We start from the raw sequence: 17,474 nt of genomic DNA, 5'->3' as shown, positions 1-17,474 counted from the left end.
TTCCACTTACCTGCTCATTGCACCACAGGTTCTGAGTTCTCTCTCCCCAGTATGAACAGGCTGGATAGCAATCTACAACACTGAAGATTCAATGTACCCTGGTGGCCCCTTTTTTCCTCTAGTTTTTTTCTCTTTCTGATCTGCAAGAAATCCCTTATCAGACAACACTCCTACCCTTTCCTAGAACTTGGTTCCACCCAGATGCATGCTGGTGCCATGCCTGCTACGTTATCCCACTTCAAACTGGAGTGTGCAACTGCTTCTACTTCTTCCAATGTTCAGTGATTCAAGGAGCCTATCATCTGGCCTACCATGTAACAGCTTCTTAGGAACAACCTGCTTCTGAGAGCTGGAGTCAACTATGCGTGGGTAAAAATTAGGAATTCCCAACTCACCTATTTGGTACTTCATCTGCGGCTCCAGCTGCAGGGGAGGGAAGGTGTCACATGATTATATGGGAGTTTTAACTGTCCTGTCTTAAAAATACTTCTATCATGATTAGCAAGAACAAGCTGTAAAGTGGGAGCTCTCAACCCTGGGACTAACTTCAACTAAATCTAAATCTCATGCATTTAAACTAGTCTCATGATTATCCAGCTCTTGGGGTTAGTTAGCAATGCTGATTCAGCAGTTAGGTTTTCTAGTGCAGTTGGCACTTATCCTATGACTGCCTTGACAAGGGACAGACTTTCAAGACATTTTAACCATTTCTAAACAGGGTGCACCATATAACATCAGCCAAAGAAATAACATTGGGACCACAGGGTGGGCGAGTGGGCTGTGCAACAGGCGTGTGCACATGCTTCCAAGGGAGGCAAGAGCTTGAATTGAGAACTTACAGCCATTTGTCCCTTCTTGGGCCCGCAGTACCAGAAGGGAAGAGACGCACTGCATGGGTTACACACAACACATTTGTTCTCTATATGATTATAATTTAACCAAAAATAGTGTTTTTAATAGCAGTTTTTGAAATCAGGCTTGCACAGCATTCATTTGTCATGAGACTGGGAACAGTTCTCTGAAAATGAGACAGAGCAAACACTCAATGATTAGCTTCGTGACAAACCCTGAATACAGCTCACTGAAGCATTCAAGGCTACAGATGGGACTAAAGAGCATTCTTTCTGTAATAAAAAAGGGAACGTAACTGTCTCCTGCTGAACAAGCAACATTAGAGACATTCAAGGCATTTATTTCCAAACACAAGATAATTATTCGTTGATAACATTTTGGTCGGCTGACTCAGCTTTACTAAACAATATGATCAGAGTAGCAGACATCATCATCTTGTTAGGATGCTAAAGCAATGGCAACTGCAAGTGGTTTTGAAGCTGATATAAGTGTTTTTTAACAGAAACCAGCTTATTTATGTTGAAGAAAAGTTCTAGCACTTGTGGAAGGTACCTGCCAGCTCTGAAGACATGAGTCCTATTTACCTACAGACCAGGTTTATCATGGGCAGCAATACTTTGTTGGATGGCAGGCACATCACCTCCTGTCAATACATCCGAGCCCCGGTCTAAAGGAACCATCTCTAAGGATAAAGGAAGTTTACTTCCTATGGCCCTTTCAGGAGAAGGTGCCAAGAGGGGCAAACTTGTCTCAAGGTAGTGGTTGTTTCAATGGTTCAAGGTTTGTTCATTGAAGAAACAGATTAAAAGTTCCCACTAAGTTTTTAGTGCCAGCCCAATTTTTGCCCATAGCTTCTGACAGTTCAGCTTTTGACTCACTTTACATGGACAATCACCTTTTGACCATTTCACTGAATTCCACTGTCAATGCCAACCTCACCTGACCTGGTCTGAAGTGGCTGCTAAAGTGAAGCAGACTGGTTACTGACTAAAACCTCAGTGAACGGTCAAGTGATCTCATCAGTAGCACTCTGACAGAGTTTGGGATGCAATGATTTTAGAAGGACATTTTGGGAAGGGATGTGAATTGTACTGCTGGAGTGGTCATTAAAGGGGTTTTTATTGCATAGTTGCTGGTAATAAGACCAAGACAGGAAGTGGTGACTGTACATAAAGTGGCAGTGTACTCAATCCTACAGACAGGATTCCATCCTGAGTTAGACTGCGACAGAGAGAAAGGAAGCTGGTAATATGGCGCAGGCATTCATGTAAACATTGTGGATACAGGGACTTCCCGTAGCCATATCCTCACAACATAAGATGCTGCTGATTAAGTAAGAGGTCAGTTGTTCAATAATCAAATGTGATTAAGGATTACTTGGAAGTGCAGTAAAAACTAGGGCAATAATTTAGGACTGTCAATCATTTCAATTAATCATTTTTATAGAAGTCATGGAGGAGAGATCCTTCAGTTTAAGAGAAAAGGGGAGTTACAAGAAAGCAACTGATAACACCTTCTGTTCTCTTTTGCATACTTTTAGGGAGTGAGCCACAGAGGGAAGTTAAATACATTCAGAGAAGACCAACCAAAATGAAGCAACATTCTGATTAGAAACAGAGTACAGCTTCAGCAGAAAACCTTTTTTTTTTTTTTTTTTGCTTGAAGCAGCAAAGTCAGTCCTCATTTAGCTAAACAGTGCATAAAGGAACTAGTAGATTTCCCCCGAATTCAAATGCAGAGGGGAGAAAGTCACCCTAACAATCAGCTCTCACTTTTTTTTTTTTTTTTAAAGCTTTTAAAAGCAAGCATCAGATTTGTTTTTATCAAGCAGCTATCTGGAAGCAATGGCCCTTATGACTACATCTTTCTCAGGCAGCCTCTGAGTGCTATGCGCAGTCATCCTCCTCCTCCAAGGCTTCTGTAGACTTAAGACTAATACTTTCTTTCCCTCCCCACATTAGCTATGAAAGCATTCAAATAAAATAAAAAAAGGAACAGATTTAATTCTGTAGCATTTTGCTTTTACTCCTTCATGGAATCTTTCCAATGCAACTTCACAAAAGCAATATAATAAAAGTCTTTTCTTCTAAAGAGAAGATTAAGTTTCCACAAATTATGTAGTGCAATTAGTTATCTTGTAAAAAAAAAAAACAAACATGATTATCTTCAGCTCCATATACGGAAACTCTGAAGATAGCTCCAGGTTCACAATAAAAATAGAAGAGAAAAATCCAGAGTCTTTTACAAAGTTCCTTTTGTTGCATCAAACACACAATTCCTATGGGTCTGTTTTTAATTGAAGAGTATAGAATCTGGGTCTTGGTTAGCCATTTGTGCAATGTGCTTTAATACATCCTTTTTGGTAATGATCCCAAGTAGTTTCCTGGAAAGTTAACAACAGATCGTTAGCATAGCAATTCCTTTCCCCAAATTCATCCTAGTCCAATGACAATTTTAAACCATGATAATCATAAAAAAGTTGCCATGGCTTGGAATGCTACAAGGCTACTCTAATGCCAAGTCTTTTCAGATGAAATGTTGAAACACCCCATTGTAGTATTTCTGAAATATTCAAAAGATTTTCTTTAAGAAACTGAAGCAAACACATTTTCCTCCGAAAAGTTTTTACGAGTCATCTTTTTTCCTCATAAAAGTCAAAGGATTCATGGACAACATTATTAATAGTATTCCTGGTTATGAGGGACAAGCAGTTTGAGTGATGCATCTTAACAAAGGTTATAGGTTGTAGCTGTGTTGGTCTAAGGACATTGGTAGACAAGGATCTTTGGGTAAATCCATATCTTGTATTAAACCAACTAAAATAGAAAAATTCTTCTTTGCAAGCTTTTGGGTAAACACCCTTTGTCGGGCTGAGGAAGTGTCTGCAGTTGGTCAGTGCTCTTCCTGGATGGAATAGAAAAAAGAGTTTTCCATTCAGGAAGAGCACAAACCAACTGCAGATCTTTCCTCAGCTGTGCAAAGGATGTTTGTAACCAAAAAGCTTGCAAAGAAGAATTTTACCAACTATTTCAGTTGGTCTAATAAAAGATATTGCATCTTAACAAACAGATCTATAAACTCATTATTAAATAAATTTCCCCAAACCCCTTCTTGGCAACTTTTAAAAAAATATTCTACTTTGTATTGGCTAAAAGCACCCTAACAGGAACTAGTATTAACATTATGCACATTGCTGGAGCTGAAGTAGAAAATATTATTTGAACTTGTCCCCCTGCTTTTCTTCAACACAGTGATATTTGATATTTTTACCACATGGTGCCATGCTTCATGGCTTCAATATCCCCACTCTTCGTTTATATTACTCCCTTTCCCAGAAAGATTTACTGTTTCAGAACAGCTTTCTGCCAAGCTGTGACTGCTCTTTAAATCATTCTGTGTTTTGCTGTTCCTAGTCAGCATCCCACTACTCACCCCTGCAGTGCTCTTACCCATTGTGCGTGACAAGGCACTGGCGTAGTCCTAGCTTGCGAAATATATCCACAACAATCTCCATGGGTGTTTGGTCTGTCACTGTGAAAGGACTCAGGTCCAGGATACTCCTGAGTTTGAGCATGGACGGAGAGCTTGGAGGCAGTGGTGGAGAGTGGTCAGTAAAATAAATAACTGAAGTGCTCACAATCCCATCCTGCTTCTTCCTGGCATTTTCTGGATGAAAGAAGTTGTCAATTATAAAAGATATCTGAAGCACAACCTTTAATCCCTCTGCCCTTGCTCACGTGGCAATCACCTCATTCAGTTACCCAAATAAGTAGTAGGTGCTCGTCTCAGGCCATACAGCCAACAACTTGCATAGGAAGACAGACTGACAGTAATTCTATATCATCAAATGATTATCACAGCCCTCATGGGAACCAGGGTTGATTGTGTAGTTTAAGAATAGGTCAGACAAGGACTTGTATGGGATGGCTTGGATAGGGATGATCCTGCTTTGAGCAGGGGGTAGACTGACTTGATTGACCACCTGAGGTCCCTTCCAGCTCCTCTCTCCTATGACTCTATGAACTCCCTTCTGCTGATAAGCTCTGCTTAACCACTGCACATTGTTTTAAGTTCTGTGGCAAACTTAAGAATTCTGCTTAAGTTTTTGGTGCTGCAAGACACAGTGTATCACTTTACTGCTGCTGTAGACACCAGGGGTAACTAGGGAGGAAATGAAAAGTACTTCTGGAGACAGAGATGCTAGTGCTAGGCTAATTACTTTTCAGGAGCAGTTACATGGGATAAGAGCTTACATTTCAAAAGCAATTTTAAAAGGATCTTTAATATGCCCATCTTAGAAGTTTTATGTAACAGGATAAAATGAAATCCAAGAATACCCACCCAGACTCTGTATTCCTATCCACTAATTACATATGATCCTTTCCATATTTATGGGGAAGGGAGGTTTAAATACACCTTACTTTATGGACCAATCAGAGTATGGGCACTTGATGAGAAAAACATTTTCTTTGCACAAAGAGTCCATGCATCCTGGTCAAGATTCTCTCCTTTATGAAGAGTTTATTTTAATGAGTATCAGATTTGTCTGCCAACAAAAACAGATCAATCTGACAGTAGCCATATCAGAGTCCTAATTCTTTTCCATTATTACCTACATAGTCCCTAGGCTAGAAGCTAACTTGACTTCCAAAAATCTGAATTTGTAACATTGTTTTAAATGTTTAGCATTTAGAGAAGGTTGACAACTGGGACTGAATCCTGTTCTCTGACACGCACAAAAGTGGACTATTGTGAATTTTTAGGGAAAACTAAACTGTTCATTTTGAGTTTCTAGACATTCATGATGAAATGAAAACAAGAAGTATCATGTTAAATCACAACCCAGCCCAAGGAAGGAAACAAAATCTTAGTAGTAGACCCTTCCTGTGTTTCTTCCCCTCTCATTGTCAATGGCTAAAGTACTTGGCAAGTCACAAAAGAAGAAGAAATCAAGAGCAGTAGTTCCCATACCGTGAAACAACAAGTCTATCACAGAGAGATGACCACTGAAATCAGCAGAGATTTGTACAAAACAGTCATACTATTCATGCTGAAAGCAGGACTGTGGACAAAACTGGTTAATGCTTAAGAGTTAGTGTGCCCCTCCTTGCCCCATGTGCTCAACTGTTCAGCTGAAAAGATCTCATCCCACAGAGTTCAGCAACCTATAGGTTGGAGCCCTGGGATCTGTCTGGCCTGTGGATGTAGTCCCTGGGCTGCAGGAAGGGCTGGTGCTTGCCTCTGTGGCAGCAGCGGCCCACCCCAGGTGACACCTACCCACTGACATCCAGCTTGGATGGTCTTGGGGGGGGGGGGGGGGGAATCACAGCCATGGAGGGAAGCACCAGGCCCCCACGTAGCTCAGGCAAGCAGGTTCATGGGGGGGGGGGGGGGGGAAATGATCAGGTTCACCAATTTTTTTTTTCCCCTTTGGGCAGAGCCTGCCTTCCTAGGCTGTTGCCAGGCCGCCTGCACAGGCTTCCTGCAGAGCCCCTGAGCTGCACGCAGCTTGGTGCTTCACTCTACAGCTGTAGGGCAGCAAACAAACTCCTCAGAGGACTTTTAGTTTGCTGTGCCCCAAGTCATCTAAGGCGCATTACACAGCCAAAGTTGCTACAGCGTCTGGAATTACTGCGCAATATGCCAACAATGTGTGCAAACACCATTAAAGTGGTGCAAAAGCATTTAACCTGCTTTAAAGTGTTGTGCACGCATGCCCCTTGTTTCGTCTACACACGGCCTAAGACTAGTTGCAGTGATTTAACTACACATGTCAAATGGTACCTTGCATACTAAGATTCAGAAAGCTATAAGGTACATGACCCTAGCACAGATGGTCTATAGTGGGACTGCTCACTGAATCTTAAAACCATGGTACTGTTAATTTAGAAAGTACATATGGAGGTGGCAGTCATAGGCTTCCAGATGCAACACTTAATCCATGTAGAACTTTGTCTTTCTGCTCTTACCTATTGAAATGATGAGGTCTCTTCTGAGGACAAAACCAACAAGCCTTTGTGACTCCCGTGACACAACAACTGGATAGCCACTGTATGTGGTTTCATTGATTATGACCTCCACATCCTCTACAGTCATGCTGTCCTGAGTGATGACAGTCAGAGGAGGGTCATTCCGTCGCGGCCTCATGACATCCATTGCAAGAGTCTTGTGTGAGAACTCCTCCTTGGCCTCCAGGAAGGGATAACCATTGAGGCGAATATGGGCATCATAGATTCCTTCCCGTCCAATTGCATCTGCCACCCACTTGCTGGTCATGGCTGCTGCCATTAGAGGAACAATATACTCCAGTCCACCAGTAAGTTCAAACATAATGACCACCAGTGACACAGTCATACGGGTTACTCCACCTGTAAAAACAGAACGAGGTTGAAAGCTTCTAGCACTTCAAAAAACTTGGAAAAAAGTATTAATATAAAATGCTGATTTATTAGGAAATGTCCATACTTTCAGGCCCAACTTATGTTTCTGTCTGGATTGTAGGTGACCTTCTCATTAAGCTGGTTTTAGAAAAAAAATGGTTCCCGTGTCACCATCTCTTAAAGCACTATTCTCAGCTGTTTTTTTCAACATTCAGAAGTAGCCAAAAGACACACATTTACTTGATAACAGAGCGTACTTTTGACGACAAGTGTGATCAGATTCTGTCTTACGTAGGATGGCAGATCCACTGACTTGCAAGATTCTCTCCAAAGAGCTGTCAGAACCTCTATAACACGCTTGATATTTATATCTGTTACAACTGTTTTGATAACATACAATTATTTTGACAGCATACTGCTGTTCCTCAGATTTGGTTTACTGGACAGCTGATAACTTTCACTGAATAATGGAAAAGTTTATTTCATCACAAAACTACTTAATTGCACAATAAATGTGTCAAGCCTTTCAAGCACTAAAACAAGTACATAACACTTTACTTTCAGAGGTCATTGTATCTCCACAACAGATGACATTCTGACCTGGTCAAAGGGGCCACTTTCACTTGCTTTGATTACAAGAGGAAATACAGGTAGCTCCACCTGTTTTTGTTTGGTATTGGTCAGCCATTTTTACCACTGTGAAATGCAAGTTTATGCATCTTAATAGTAAAATGTTTTCAATGGAGACAAGTAACAAGTAATCACATCATTTTCTGAACTAGCAATTTGAGTGCTGATTGAGTCCCCAAGGTTTTATTCTATGGCGCCCAAATTGAAATGATGGGTTTTAAATTGAAACCACACTTCCAAATTTTCCTTCCCATTACGGCTAGAAGCCCAATCCTTTTTCATTATTTATTGTCAGAACTGAAGCCTGCCTGCAGGCAGGGGCAAGCTGCCAGGGGCTGAGTGGCCCCTGAGCTGCAGGGGGCCCTGGTTCTTCCCTCCACAGTGGCGGCATCCCCAGCGCTGCCTGGATAGGCTGCTAGCAGGCTAAGGGTTCCCCAGCTCAGAAGCAGCACCTGGATGGATCCAAGCATTCTCCAAGTCCACCCAAGGAGCAGCCAGGCACCTGGCTGAAAGTAGAAGTAGCAAGGAGCCCAATACTTTTGTTTATTTATTTGCAGAGCCTGCCTCACCCAGAGATGCAGCAGGAAGGTGGTTGGGTGTGTTGATGGCTGGAGAACGTAGCGGGGATGGTGCGCAAGGCACTAGAAGCCTAGGCAGGCTCAGGGAAACATGGGCTTGGTGGGTTTCCAGGATCCCGTGCACCATGCCTGCCACTTTCTCCTGCTGCCACAACAACTACCCACCCTTCTGCTGCTTCCCCAAGCTGCCCCAGGGCGAACGAGCCCATTCCCACACTGTCCCAAGCAACAGGGACAGTACAGTGAGCACTGGAAGCCCTGGCGAGCTCGGGGAAGAGTTGGATCCGACCAGGTGCTTCCTCCAAGCTGGGGAAGTCCCTGGCCCACTAGCAGCCTGCCCAGGGAGCCCCAGGGGGTGCCACAGCCCTGGAAGGAAGGACCAGGGCCTCCCACAGCTCAGGAGCCGCTTGGCTCACTGGCAGCTTGCCCCCCAGGTGTGGGAGATGCAGGCAGGCTCTTCCGAATAAAAAAAAAAAAAAAGGATCAGGTGCCTGCTGAAGGCAAGTGGCAAGAGGCCCAATCCTTTTTGTAGTGGAGCCTGCCTGCCTCTCCCGCAGACAGAGGGCTAGCTGACAGCTGCATCATTACAAAACTGCATCCAGATGTAGTTTCATTTGCAACAGTGCAAAGTCATTTAAAACTCCCAAAACTGGCGCACATGTAACATGTGATACCATTAAGCCACACAAATTACGCTTTCATCACATGTACATCGTGATGACCATCACATGTACAAGCACCCTCAATGACTAACAGTACTACATCAGCTTAAGCAAACACATATTGCTTACCTAGACATGCAGCAGCCCCAACCATTGCATAAAGTCCAGGAGTAATGCAGTCAGCCCCTTGACTGCACCAACCACTGAAGATAGTCCAGTCATGATGATAATAAGCCAGCTGCTCCATTCCTACTCCTAGTAGTCTACCTACTATGGCACCAACAGCCATACTGGGGATGAACAGACCTGAAGGAACCTATCAATAAAAACACATCAGTGCATGGTAAAGGAGACACTGCTCAATAGAATAGAGTATATATTGAGGAGTAACAGAATTAGAAGATGAATACAGAATCACATTAGCAACAAGTTATGGCTATTACACAAGAATATCCCTTCGCCGCACCAAAAGGTTAGCGGTTGGTATGCATGCTTTTCCTGCCACTGTCCCCTATGTGAACTAGTGGGTATATTCACATTTTTCCCTAGCGGCTCCCTGGACAATACTTCCCCACTGCAGCCACATTCATTTTGAAGTTCTTACATACATTGGATTGACCTGCTGCTCACTCCCAGGAACAACGGAAGACTCGACAGAACCAAGGACTGACCATATAAGAAAATGTGACAAGCTAATTGGAGAGATACTGTGCCTTTCTCCCCAAATAAAGGAAAGGTAAGGCTCCACATCCCAGAGGAATATTTAGCTACCACACAATGTCATCTCTTACACTGGCACTTTTAATATTCATAACCCTAAAATTAAAACTCTAGTTTCTAGCACGCATAACAACTCTAGCTGTTGCTTTTAACATATTTTTTACACGTTGAAAGAGACATTTTGCTGGTGAGCTATGTAGACAAGATATTCTAGAGTCCAGCTTGATCCTTTTGTTCACTTCCTATTTGGTTTGTGTATGAAGTCATAATCAAGTACCTCTACATTCAGGATTTACTGATCTCAGGTTACTACCACTCTGCTGTCAGGAGTTTCTAATAAACCATTTTCCTACGACAATTAATGAAATAACTACACACACACACACACACACACACACACTACTGCTCCCCACTGCCTCACTAGCTTGACAAGAACTGTTTTGCTGCTTGTGAAATGACCCATTTGAAATTAAGTGACCTCAGAAAAGGTTCTTGCCAGAACTGGGCTTTGGTTTAGCTGGCGTTCTCATAGCTATATTCATAACTCCTATGTCATCCACTGCAATGTTTAGAATCATGTTTATTTGAAACATGAATACGAGTCACCAATGTGACGAAGTAATAAGTAAAGCTAACCGCACTCTGTCTTGCATTAGCAGGTGCATCATGAGCAGGTCTAGGAAGATGATTCTTCCCCTCCATGTGGCACTGGTGAGGCTGCAACTGGAGTACTGCGTCCGGTTTTGGGCGCTGCACTTCAAGAGAGATGTGGATAACCTGGAAAGGGTTCAGAGGGCTACTCATATGGTTGAGGGTCTGTAGGTAAGATCCTATGAAGACAGACTGAGGGACCTGAATCTCTTCAGCTTCCACAAGAGAAAGCTGAGGGGTGATCTTGTGGCTGTCTACAAACTCCTCAGGAGGGGTCAGCAGGAAATAGGGGATGCTCCGTTTACTAGGGCACCCCTCAGGATTACCAGAAACAATGGCCATAAACCGAAGGAGAGAAGATTTAGATCGGACGTCAGGAAATATGGAATGAATTTCCAAGGGAGGTGGTACTTTCCCCTACCTTGGAGATGTTCAAGAGGAGGTTAGACAAGCACCTGGCTGGAGTTGCTTGACCCCAGCACTCTTTCCTGCCCAGAGCAGGGGGTCAGACTCAATGATCTAACAGGTCCCTTCCAACCCTAGAAATCTATGAAGCCAATTCAGCATAATCCACAAGAACATTTATCTTATGAAACAGTAAGTGATTATAGTCAACCTGTCTACCTGGCTGCATAGCTCTAATACTTCAAACTCTGAATAAGCATTTTACCTTATACCTAGGGCATCAACTCATCTTGCACCCCAGGCTAAATCCAGACCATGTGGCTCCCCTTCAAGCTGGATCCAGCCTGAGGCACGGGGTGGTTCCAGAATGGGGCAGTTCCAGCAAGAGCTCCATGAGACACATGGCAGCAATAGCTCCAACTAGGGGCATGCAGCAGCAGCTGTGGCTCCAACACAGGGCATGAAGTGCAGCTTCAGCTCCTGCCATGTGCCCTGCACTGGACTCAGAGCTGGAACTGCTGCCAACACCACAACCTGTACAGCAATGGCAGCTATCTCTGGCAAGGGTCATGAAGTAGTGGTGGGGCTGGCAGTCAAAAAGATAGCACTGCAGCAGTGGAAATGGGTGAAGCAGCTGGAGGACAACAAGAGCTGCACTAGCCAATCACCATGTCCATCAAAGCCCAAAGGCCCTAGATTCTGCAGCAAATCAGTCCACCTGGCCACATCTGCCAATTTCCAGCAGTCCATCAACAGCCTAGCTGAATAGAAAAGGCACTGCAGGCCGTATGCTCAGCACCTCTGCTTTATCCATAAAGGTTGTCCACTATAATAATGAAATGGCCCATTATAACACAGTTAGTTAGTCTCACCTCAATCCTGGGCAAACTTTTTGAGAGAATTATTCTGGCACATGTCCACGAGGGGCCAGCAGGGGAGGTTATGTTTAGGGGCAACCAACACGGGTTCATTAGAGGCAGGTCCTGTCAGACCAACCTGGTGGCCTTCTAAGACCATGTCACCAAATCCTTAGATGCAGGGATCGCAGTAGAGTCTTCTTGTACTTTCAGAAGGCCTTCGACACTGTCTCTCACCCCGTTCTCATTAAGAAACTGGGGGACTGTGGTGTTGACACCTACACAGTCAAATGGGTCACCAACTGGCTGGAGGGCCACACCCAGAGAGTGGTAGTGGATGGGTCATTTTTAACCTGGAGGGATGTGGGTAGTGGGGTCCCCTAGGGCTCAGTCCTTGGGCCTGCACTGTTCAACTGATCTTCATCAGCAACTTGGATGAGAGGGTAAAAAGCACCCTTTTCAAATTTACTGATGACACTAAGATGTGGGGGGATGTGGGCACACTACAAGGGAGGAACAGGCTCCAATCAGACCTAGACAGGTTACAGAGGTGGGAGAACGAGAATAGGATGGGATTCAACACTGACAAGTGCAAGGTGCTGCTCCTGGGGAGGAACAACCAGCACCATACCTACAGGCTGGGGAACTCCCTTCCCGTCAGCGCAGAGGCAGAAAAGGATCTTGGAGTCATCACTGATGCCACAATGAACATGAGCCGGCAGTGTGCGGATGCAGTCAGGAAGGCCAACCGCACCTTGGCATGCATCCACAGACGCATCTCGAGCAGGTCCAAGGAGGTGATCCTCCCCCCTCTATGTGAAACTGGTCAGGCTGCAGTGGAAGTACTGCATCCAGTTCTGGGCGCTGCACTTCAAGAGGAATGTGGACAACATGGAGAGGGTCCAGAGGAGGGCCACTTGCATGATCAGGGGGCAGCAGGGCAGGCCCTAAGAGGAGAGGCTACAGGACCTGAACCTGTTCAGCCTCCACAAGAGAAGGCAGAGGGGGGACTTAGTGGCCCGTTACAAACTAGTCAGAGGGGACCAGCAGGCATTGGGGGGAGTCCCTGTTCCCCCGAGCACTGTCAGGAGTGACCAGGAATAATGGTCACAAGCTGGCAGAGGGTAGACTTAGGCTAGATATCAGGAGGCGCTACTTCATGGTCAGGGCAGCTAGGGTCTGGAACCAACTTCCAAGAGAAGTGGTGCTGGCTCCTACCCTGGAGGTCTTTAAGCGGAGGCTAGATGAACACCTTGCTGGGGTCATGTGACCCCAGTACTCTTTCCTGTCATGGCACGGGGTCCGAGTTGATGATCTGCTCAGGTCCCTTCTGACCCTAGAAACTACAAAGCTATGAAACACTAAGGGAGACACTCGTTTGCATAAATCTAAGGATTCTTCACTTACCCTACATTGGAAATATGGCAATACCCCAACTGCATTTCAGATACAGGGAAATTGATATTTAGCTTTAGTCACTGCCTCATTTCAACCTTAGTCTTTAGCTGGAAGAAACCTGAATCAGTTATGGGGGAGGGAGGGGTGTTGTAGCCATGTTGGTCTAAGGACAAATTTTTCCAACTATTTAAGTTGGTCTAATAAAAGATATCAGATTCACCCAAGGAACCTTGTCTGCCTGAAACAGTTACAACATTTATGGCTCAGTGGTAATTTTCTGAATAGGTATGGTATGAAATTGTGTCAGGGTATTTTAATTAATCTTAAGGAATGCCAATTCAAAAGAAAGCAAAGTGACCAGATTCCTGGAGACTGTTTTCAGAAATACACATATTTGCTGTATATGCAAAAAATGCAGCCTCATGGGAGGGTGGGGGCTACAAATTCATTCTTACCCTACCAGAAATTAAATTGCAATTGTTCATGCAATAAAAAGTTGCAATTGTAATTCTGTGGTTTGTACATGCTACTTCACTCTCAAGCTCTAGCTTGGCTTCAGGAGGATTACACAATTCACAGTTGCAGCCCTTGCTGCATTAAGAAGTTTCAAGAACAATTGTGAGGAATGTTGGTATAATTATCTAAGGATACTGCACTGTAGTTTCATGAACACTGTCACCTGGTTAAGGAAATCAAGTTATTGTATTATATGTTAAGACTTTCCTGCATGAATGCATAGATCTAACTTAATAGGGTGCTGCTGGGAAAAAAAACAAGCAGGAAAGCAACACAATGGATCTAGATAAGTAACCTCCCAGTAAACACTTCCAGGCTGCATGCTGAAAAGACAGCTCTTTTGCAAGAGATCAAACGCATTGAATCTGTGCTTTTGTTCTTTTAAAGGCTTCCCAAGAAGGGAAGGGGAGCCCTTAGGGGCTGAGAAGGGAAGATGTTGATGCAGGGAATGTGCCAAAAGGAGTCTGAAGGATTTGGGCCTTTCCCCAGATCCAGGCAATAAGCTAGGAAACCTGAACAGAAACCAGTTTACTGCTTTAGATCTTTTTCTTTTAAATGTTCTTTTACTCTCAAACCCTACAAGGAGGCTCTACAGCTGCTGGTTACAGCCATCATTGCTCCTCCTGAAGGGTGCAACAAAACCCCAGGGAACCAAAGATAAATCCAGGTCTGCTGAGATTCACAGCCATTTACACCTGGAAGGGACCTCATGAGACCATCGGGTCCAGCCCGCAATGATCCTAGGTGAATGAAACCCAGGTGCAGTTCAAGAGGGTGAAATTCTCCCACTAGACAAGGTGACAAAGGCTTGCTACCTAAAAGGGAGGTGGGCTCAAAAGGAAATGAAAAACAAAAAAAACCTACAGTAGAGGTCAAAAGTGCAATTAGTCCAGAAACTGTGGTAGTGGTAGTAAGAAAAACCAAACAAACTGCTAGCCACCACTTCCTAAGCATAATCAGATGTAGTAAGACCAGAGTAAAACCAAAAACCAGCTCAGTGAGATGTAGTTAACAATATTAGTTTGTAGTTAGGCAGAAGGCAGGCCAGGGTGGCAGCTTTGATTGGAAAAATGTACAAGGGTGCAGGCACATAACAAATGTACATCTCTGTAAAGGTAGACTGCACCAGGGTAAATGCAAAGCAAACACAAAGCTGTATACTCCACTCTGGAGTAAGAGTTACCTCCCAGGAAGACAGGAGTAATTACACACTAATGTATGTTAAATTAATGGATGGATCATGTTCATCCCAAGGTAACTGCAAGTGGCAAGGGATCTGCTGCAGGCAGTTACCTCAGGAGAACCGCTCATTGGAAAACGAAACGGCTGCTGAAATTTGCTAAGTGTTTCGGGCTGTTTTGGCACCTGAAACACCAAATCCGAATAGAAACAGAAGGCTCTGAAACAGCTCTGAAATTAATCAGAAAGCTCCGAAAGATTTTGGAGAATATCAGCGTTTTGGGGCTGGGCTTGCAGGGAAACAAAAACTAAGAGGGAGGTGAAAGGAGGGAGGGAAGGACTGCTCTGATATTGACATTTAGCCCCCTGTTCGATTACCCAGCTCTCTGACCGTTTCCCCAGCTCTTCCCTGGGGACACAGGCCCCTGATCTGCATGCAGGGTTTCAGCAGGCTGGGGCCAGCAGCAGCAGCTCAGCGCAGCCCACACCAAGAAGACTGCAGTGCTGCCACTGGCCTCAGCATGAGCAGTAGCCTGCTGAAACCCGATGCGCAGATCCGGGGGCCCACACCCCTCGGAAACAGGTGGGGAATTAAACCAGGGACTGGGAAATCCCTGCTGCACAACCTAGCTCTGCAGGGAGCAGCGACCTCCATCAGGGTCTACTCCCCACCACTGCCTGCCCTGGATCTCTGCTCCCTGTGGAGCCAGGTTGCACGGCAGTGACAAGTAACCCACTGCCCTGTCCTGCTCCCCACTAGGGCCCTGCAGCCCCACCCAGCAGGGTAGGGCTGTGCAAAACTTCCCTTGCAGCCTGCTCAAAACAGATTCAGCCAAAACTAAATAGGACAGTGATCCAAAACACTGAAACGAATCACTGTCCTCTGAAATGGCTGAATCCAAAAAGAATTTAAAAAACCCGTTTCACACAGTCCTACTGCTCATTTATCTACTCCAGAAATTGTTGCAATCTGTATCTGTATACAGAACAATGTTAGCAACACCACTGATAATGTGCCGCTTTTCTACATATTAATCTCCACTGAACCTGCATGGGATTTGGGCTCTTAAAATGACTAAGGCACTCTGAAAAATGTAACCCTTGACCCCTTACATTTAGAAAGTATTAGTATTACTTTCTAATAATCATCTGAAGAATCCTTGTACCTCAATCCTTCTAATGAAGATCTCACCTTCATGCCAAAGGTGAATATGGTGATGAAAACCTTCAGGATAAGTGCTAAAGCCAGCTGCCACATCGCTGTGTAGACTCCTGGGCCAGCAGCACGGTCTGGCAGATCATCTCCTTTGGTGCTGTTGAAGTTACTCACATACTCACAGAGCTTGGAGTAGTCTAGAATCCCACAGTCATTGAACAGTTCAGAAATGAGTTCACTGGTGCTCATACGAGTGTACTCATTGGGAAAGGCTAGGATGGCTGTGACAGCAGTCACAACCAAAACCTCCAGAACAGGATACCTGCCAAGTTTGGTTGTCTTTCGTCTCCTACACCAGGCAATGTTGCTGCGAATAAAGAAAGCTCCCCACAAACCACCAAATATTCCTAGGAGGATGAACGGCACAAGCTCCAGAAGATGCCAAGGTGTGTGGAACTCAACGTAAAACAGAACGAGGCGGCTGTTTCCAAAGGGGTTGATGGAGCGTAAAGTAAATGCTGCTACTAGTGCAGCAAAGAAAGATCTCCACAGCGTCTTCAGAGGAAAATAATAACTGACCTACAAAAAAAGAAAAGACAGATTCAGTTATTTATTTCAAGAGGTCCAATGAGAATCACATGGCATAAAAGCTGGAAAAATGAATTTCTTCAGTAAGCTGCAGAATCAAGACAGTGACATTTTTAAAAAAATCCTCTAAAGTAACTGAGAAATAGCAGTAGCTGTAAGGGCCGCTGCTTCACTGAAAAAACACTCTTTTCTAATGTTGAAGTATGATGAGAATCGCATAACCACAGAGAACTCCCAGGTGTCAGACTAATTCCACTGTTTTGAATCAAGTCAGATGACTTCCAAGTTGTATTTTTTTTTTTTTTAAATTTAAGCAGAGAGCACAGGGCATCTAGATAGCTTTGCTGGTTAATAATTCAATATAAGATCAAGTGTCCAGGCCTGAACTTGAGTTACATTTTTGGCCAACCACAAAGAAACTCATCTTCCACATGATCCAATCCTATCATCTGCTCCATTAAAAGGGACACCCTGAAGATAGACAGCATTATTTTGATAACACTGCATCTTACAAATTGCCAGTAGCCAAATCCAAATACCTGGTTATGCATCAACAATTAATTTTGTATGTTGTACAAGAGCTAAGCCTTCCCACAGCGATTACTGTGACAGTTACTCACTTGGAACAAGAATGAAATAATTGCCAATCTAAGATTAAAAGTAGAGAAGAGCAAATGATCCATATTTCTGTGGCCACAAAAAACTACTACAAAATTCAATGAAGTCAGAAGTCTACCAGAGCATGACTAGTACAGAGAATCTAGGTCAAGACTGAAGTATTGGGGAAGGGCTTTTTTATACTTGGAGGGATGTGGAAAACAAGGCTGCAGAAACAGAGAAGTCAGGAACAGAGTGCACTGGCAGAGCCCTGCATGGTTAGCTAGCAGTGTTGCTAAAAAGGG

The 17,474-nt window shown here is 44.2% G+C and overlaps 1 protein-coding gene across 4 annotated transcripts in view; it reads right to left on the bottom strand.

Annotated features, from left to right (window-relative positions):
- Positions 1–927: 927 nt before the first annotated feature.
- LOC149858420 (H(+)/Cl(-) exchange transporter 5) overlaps positions 928–17,474 on the bottom strand; it is an 88,319-nt gene continuing 71,772 nt past the window's right edge. For all 4 annotated transcript variants that reach the window (XM_090059915.1, XM_090059912.1, XM_090059913.1 and 1 more), the window contains 5 exons: positions 16,021–16,563; positions 9,232–9,418; positions 6,822–7,220; positions 4,302–4,518; positions 928–3,235 (listed from right to left, as the gene is read on the bottom strand). In XM_090059915.1, coding sequence (XP_089916041.1) covers positions 3,145–3,235; positions 4,302–4,518; positions 6,822–7,220; positions 9,232–9,418; positions 16,021–16,563 — 1,437 coding nt within the window. In that variant the 3' untranslated portion in view covers positions 928–3,144. The remainder of the gene's footprint in view (positions 3,236–4,301; positions 4,519–6,821; positions 7,221–9,231; positions 9,419–16,020; positions 16,564–17,474) is intronic.

Source organism: Crocodylus siamensis, chromosome 8 (genome assembly GCF_052110815.1).
Source record: "Crocodylus siamensis isolate JL-2025a chromosome 8, ASM5211081v1, whole genome shotgun sequence".
In the NCBI taxonomy this organism is placed as follows: domain Eukaryota; kingdom Metazoa; phylum Chordata; order Crocodylia; family Crocodylidae; genus Crocodylus; species Crocodylus siamensis.
Note: the sequence above shows the minus strand (reverse complement) of the source record. Positions and strands in the feature narration are given on the sequence as shown.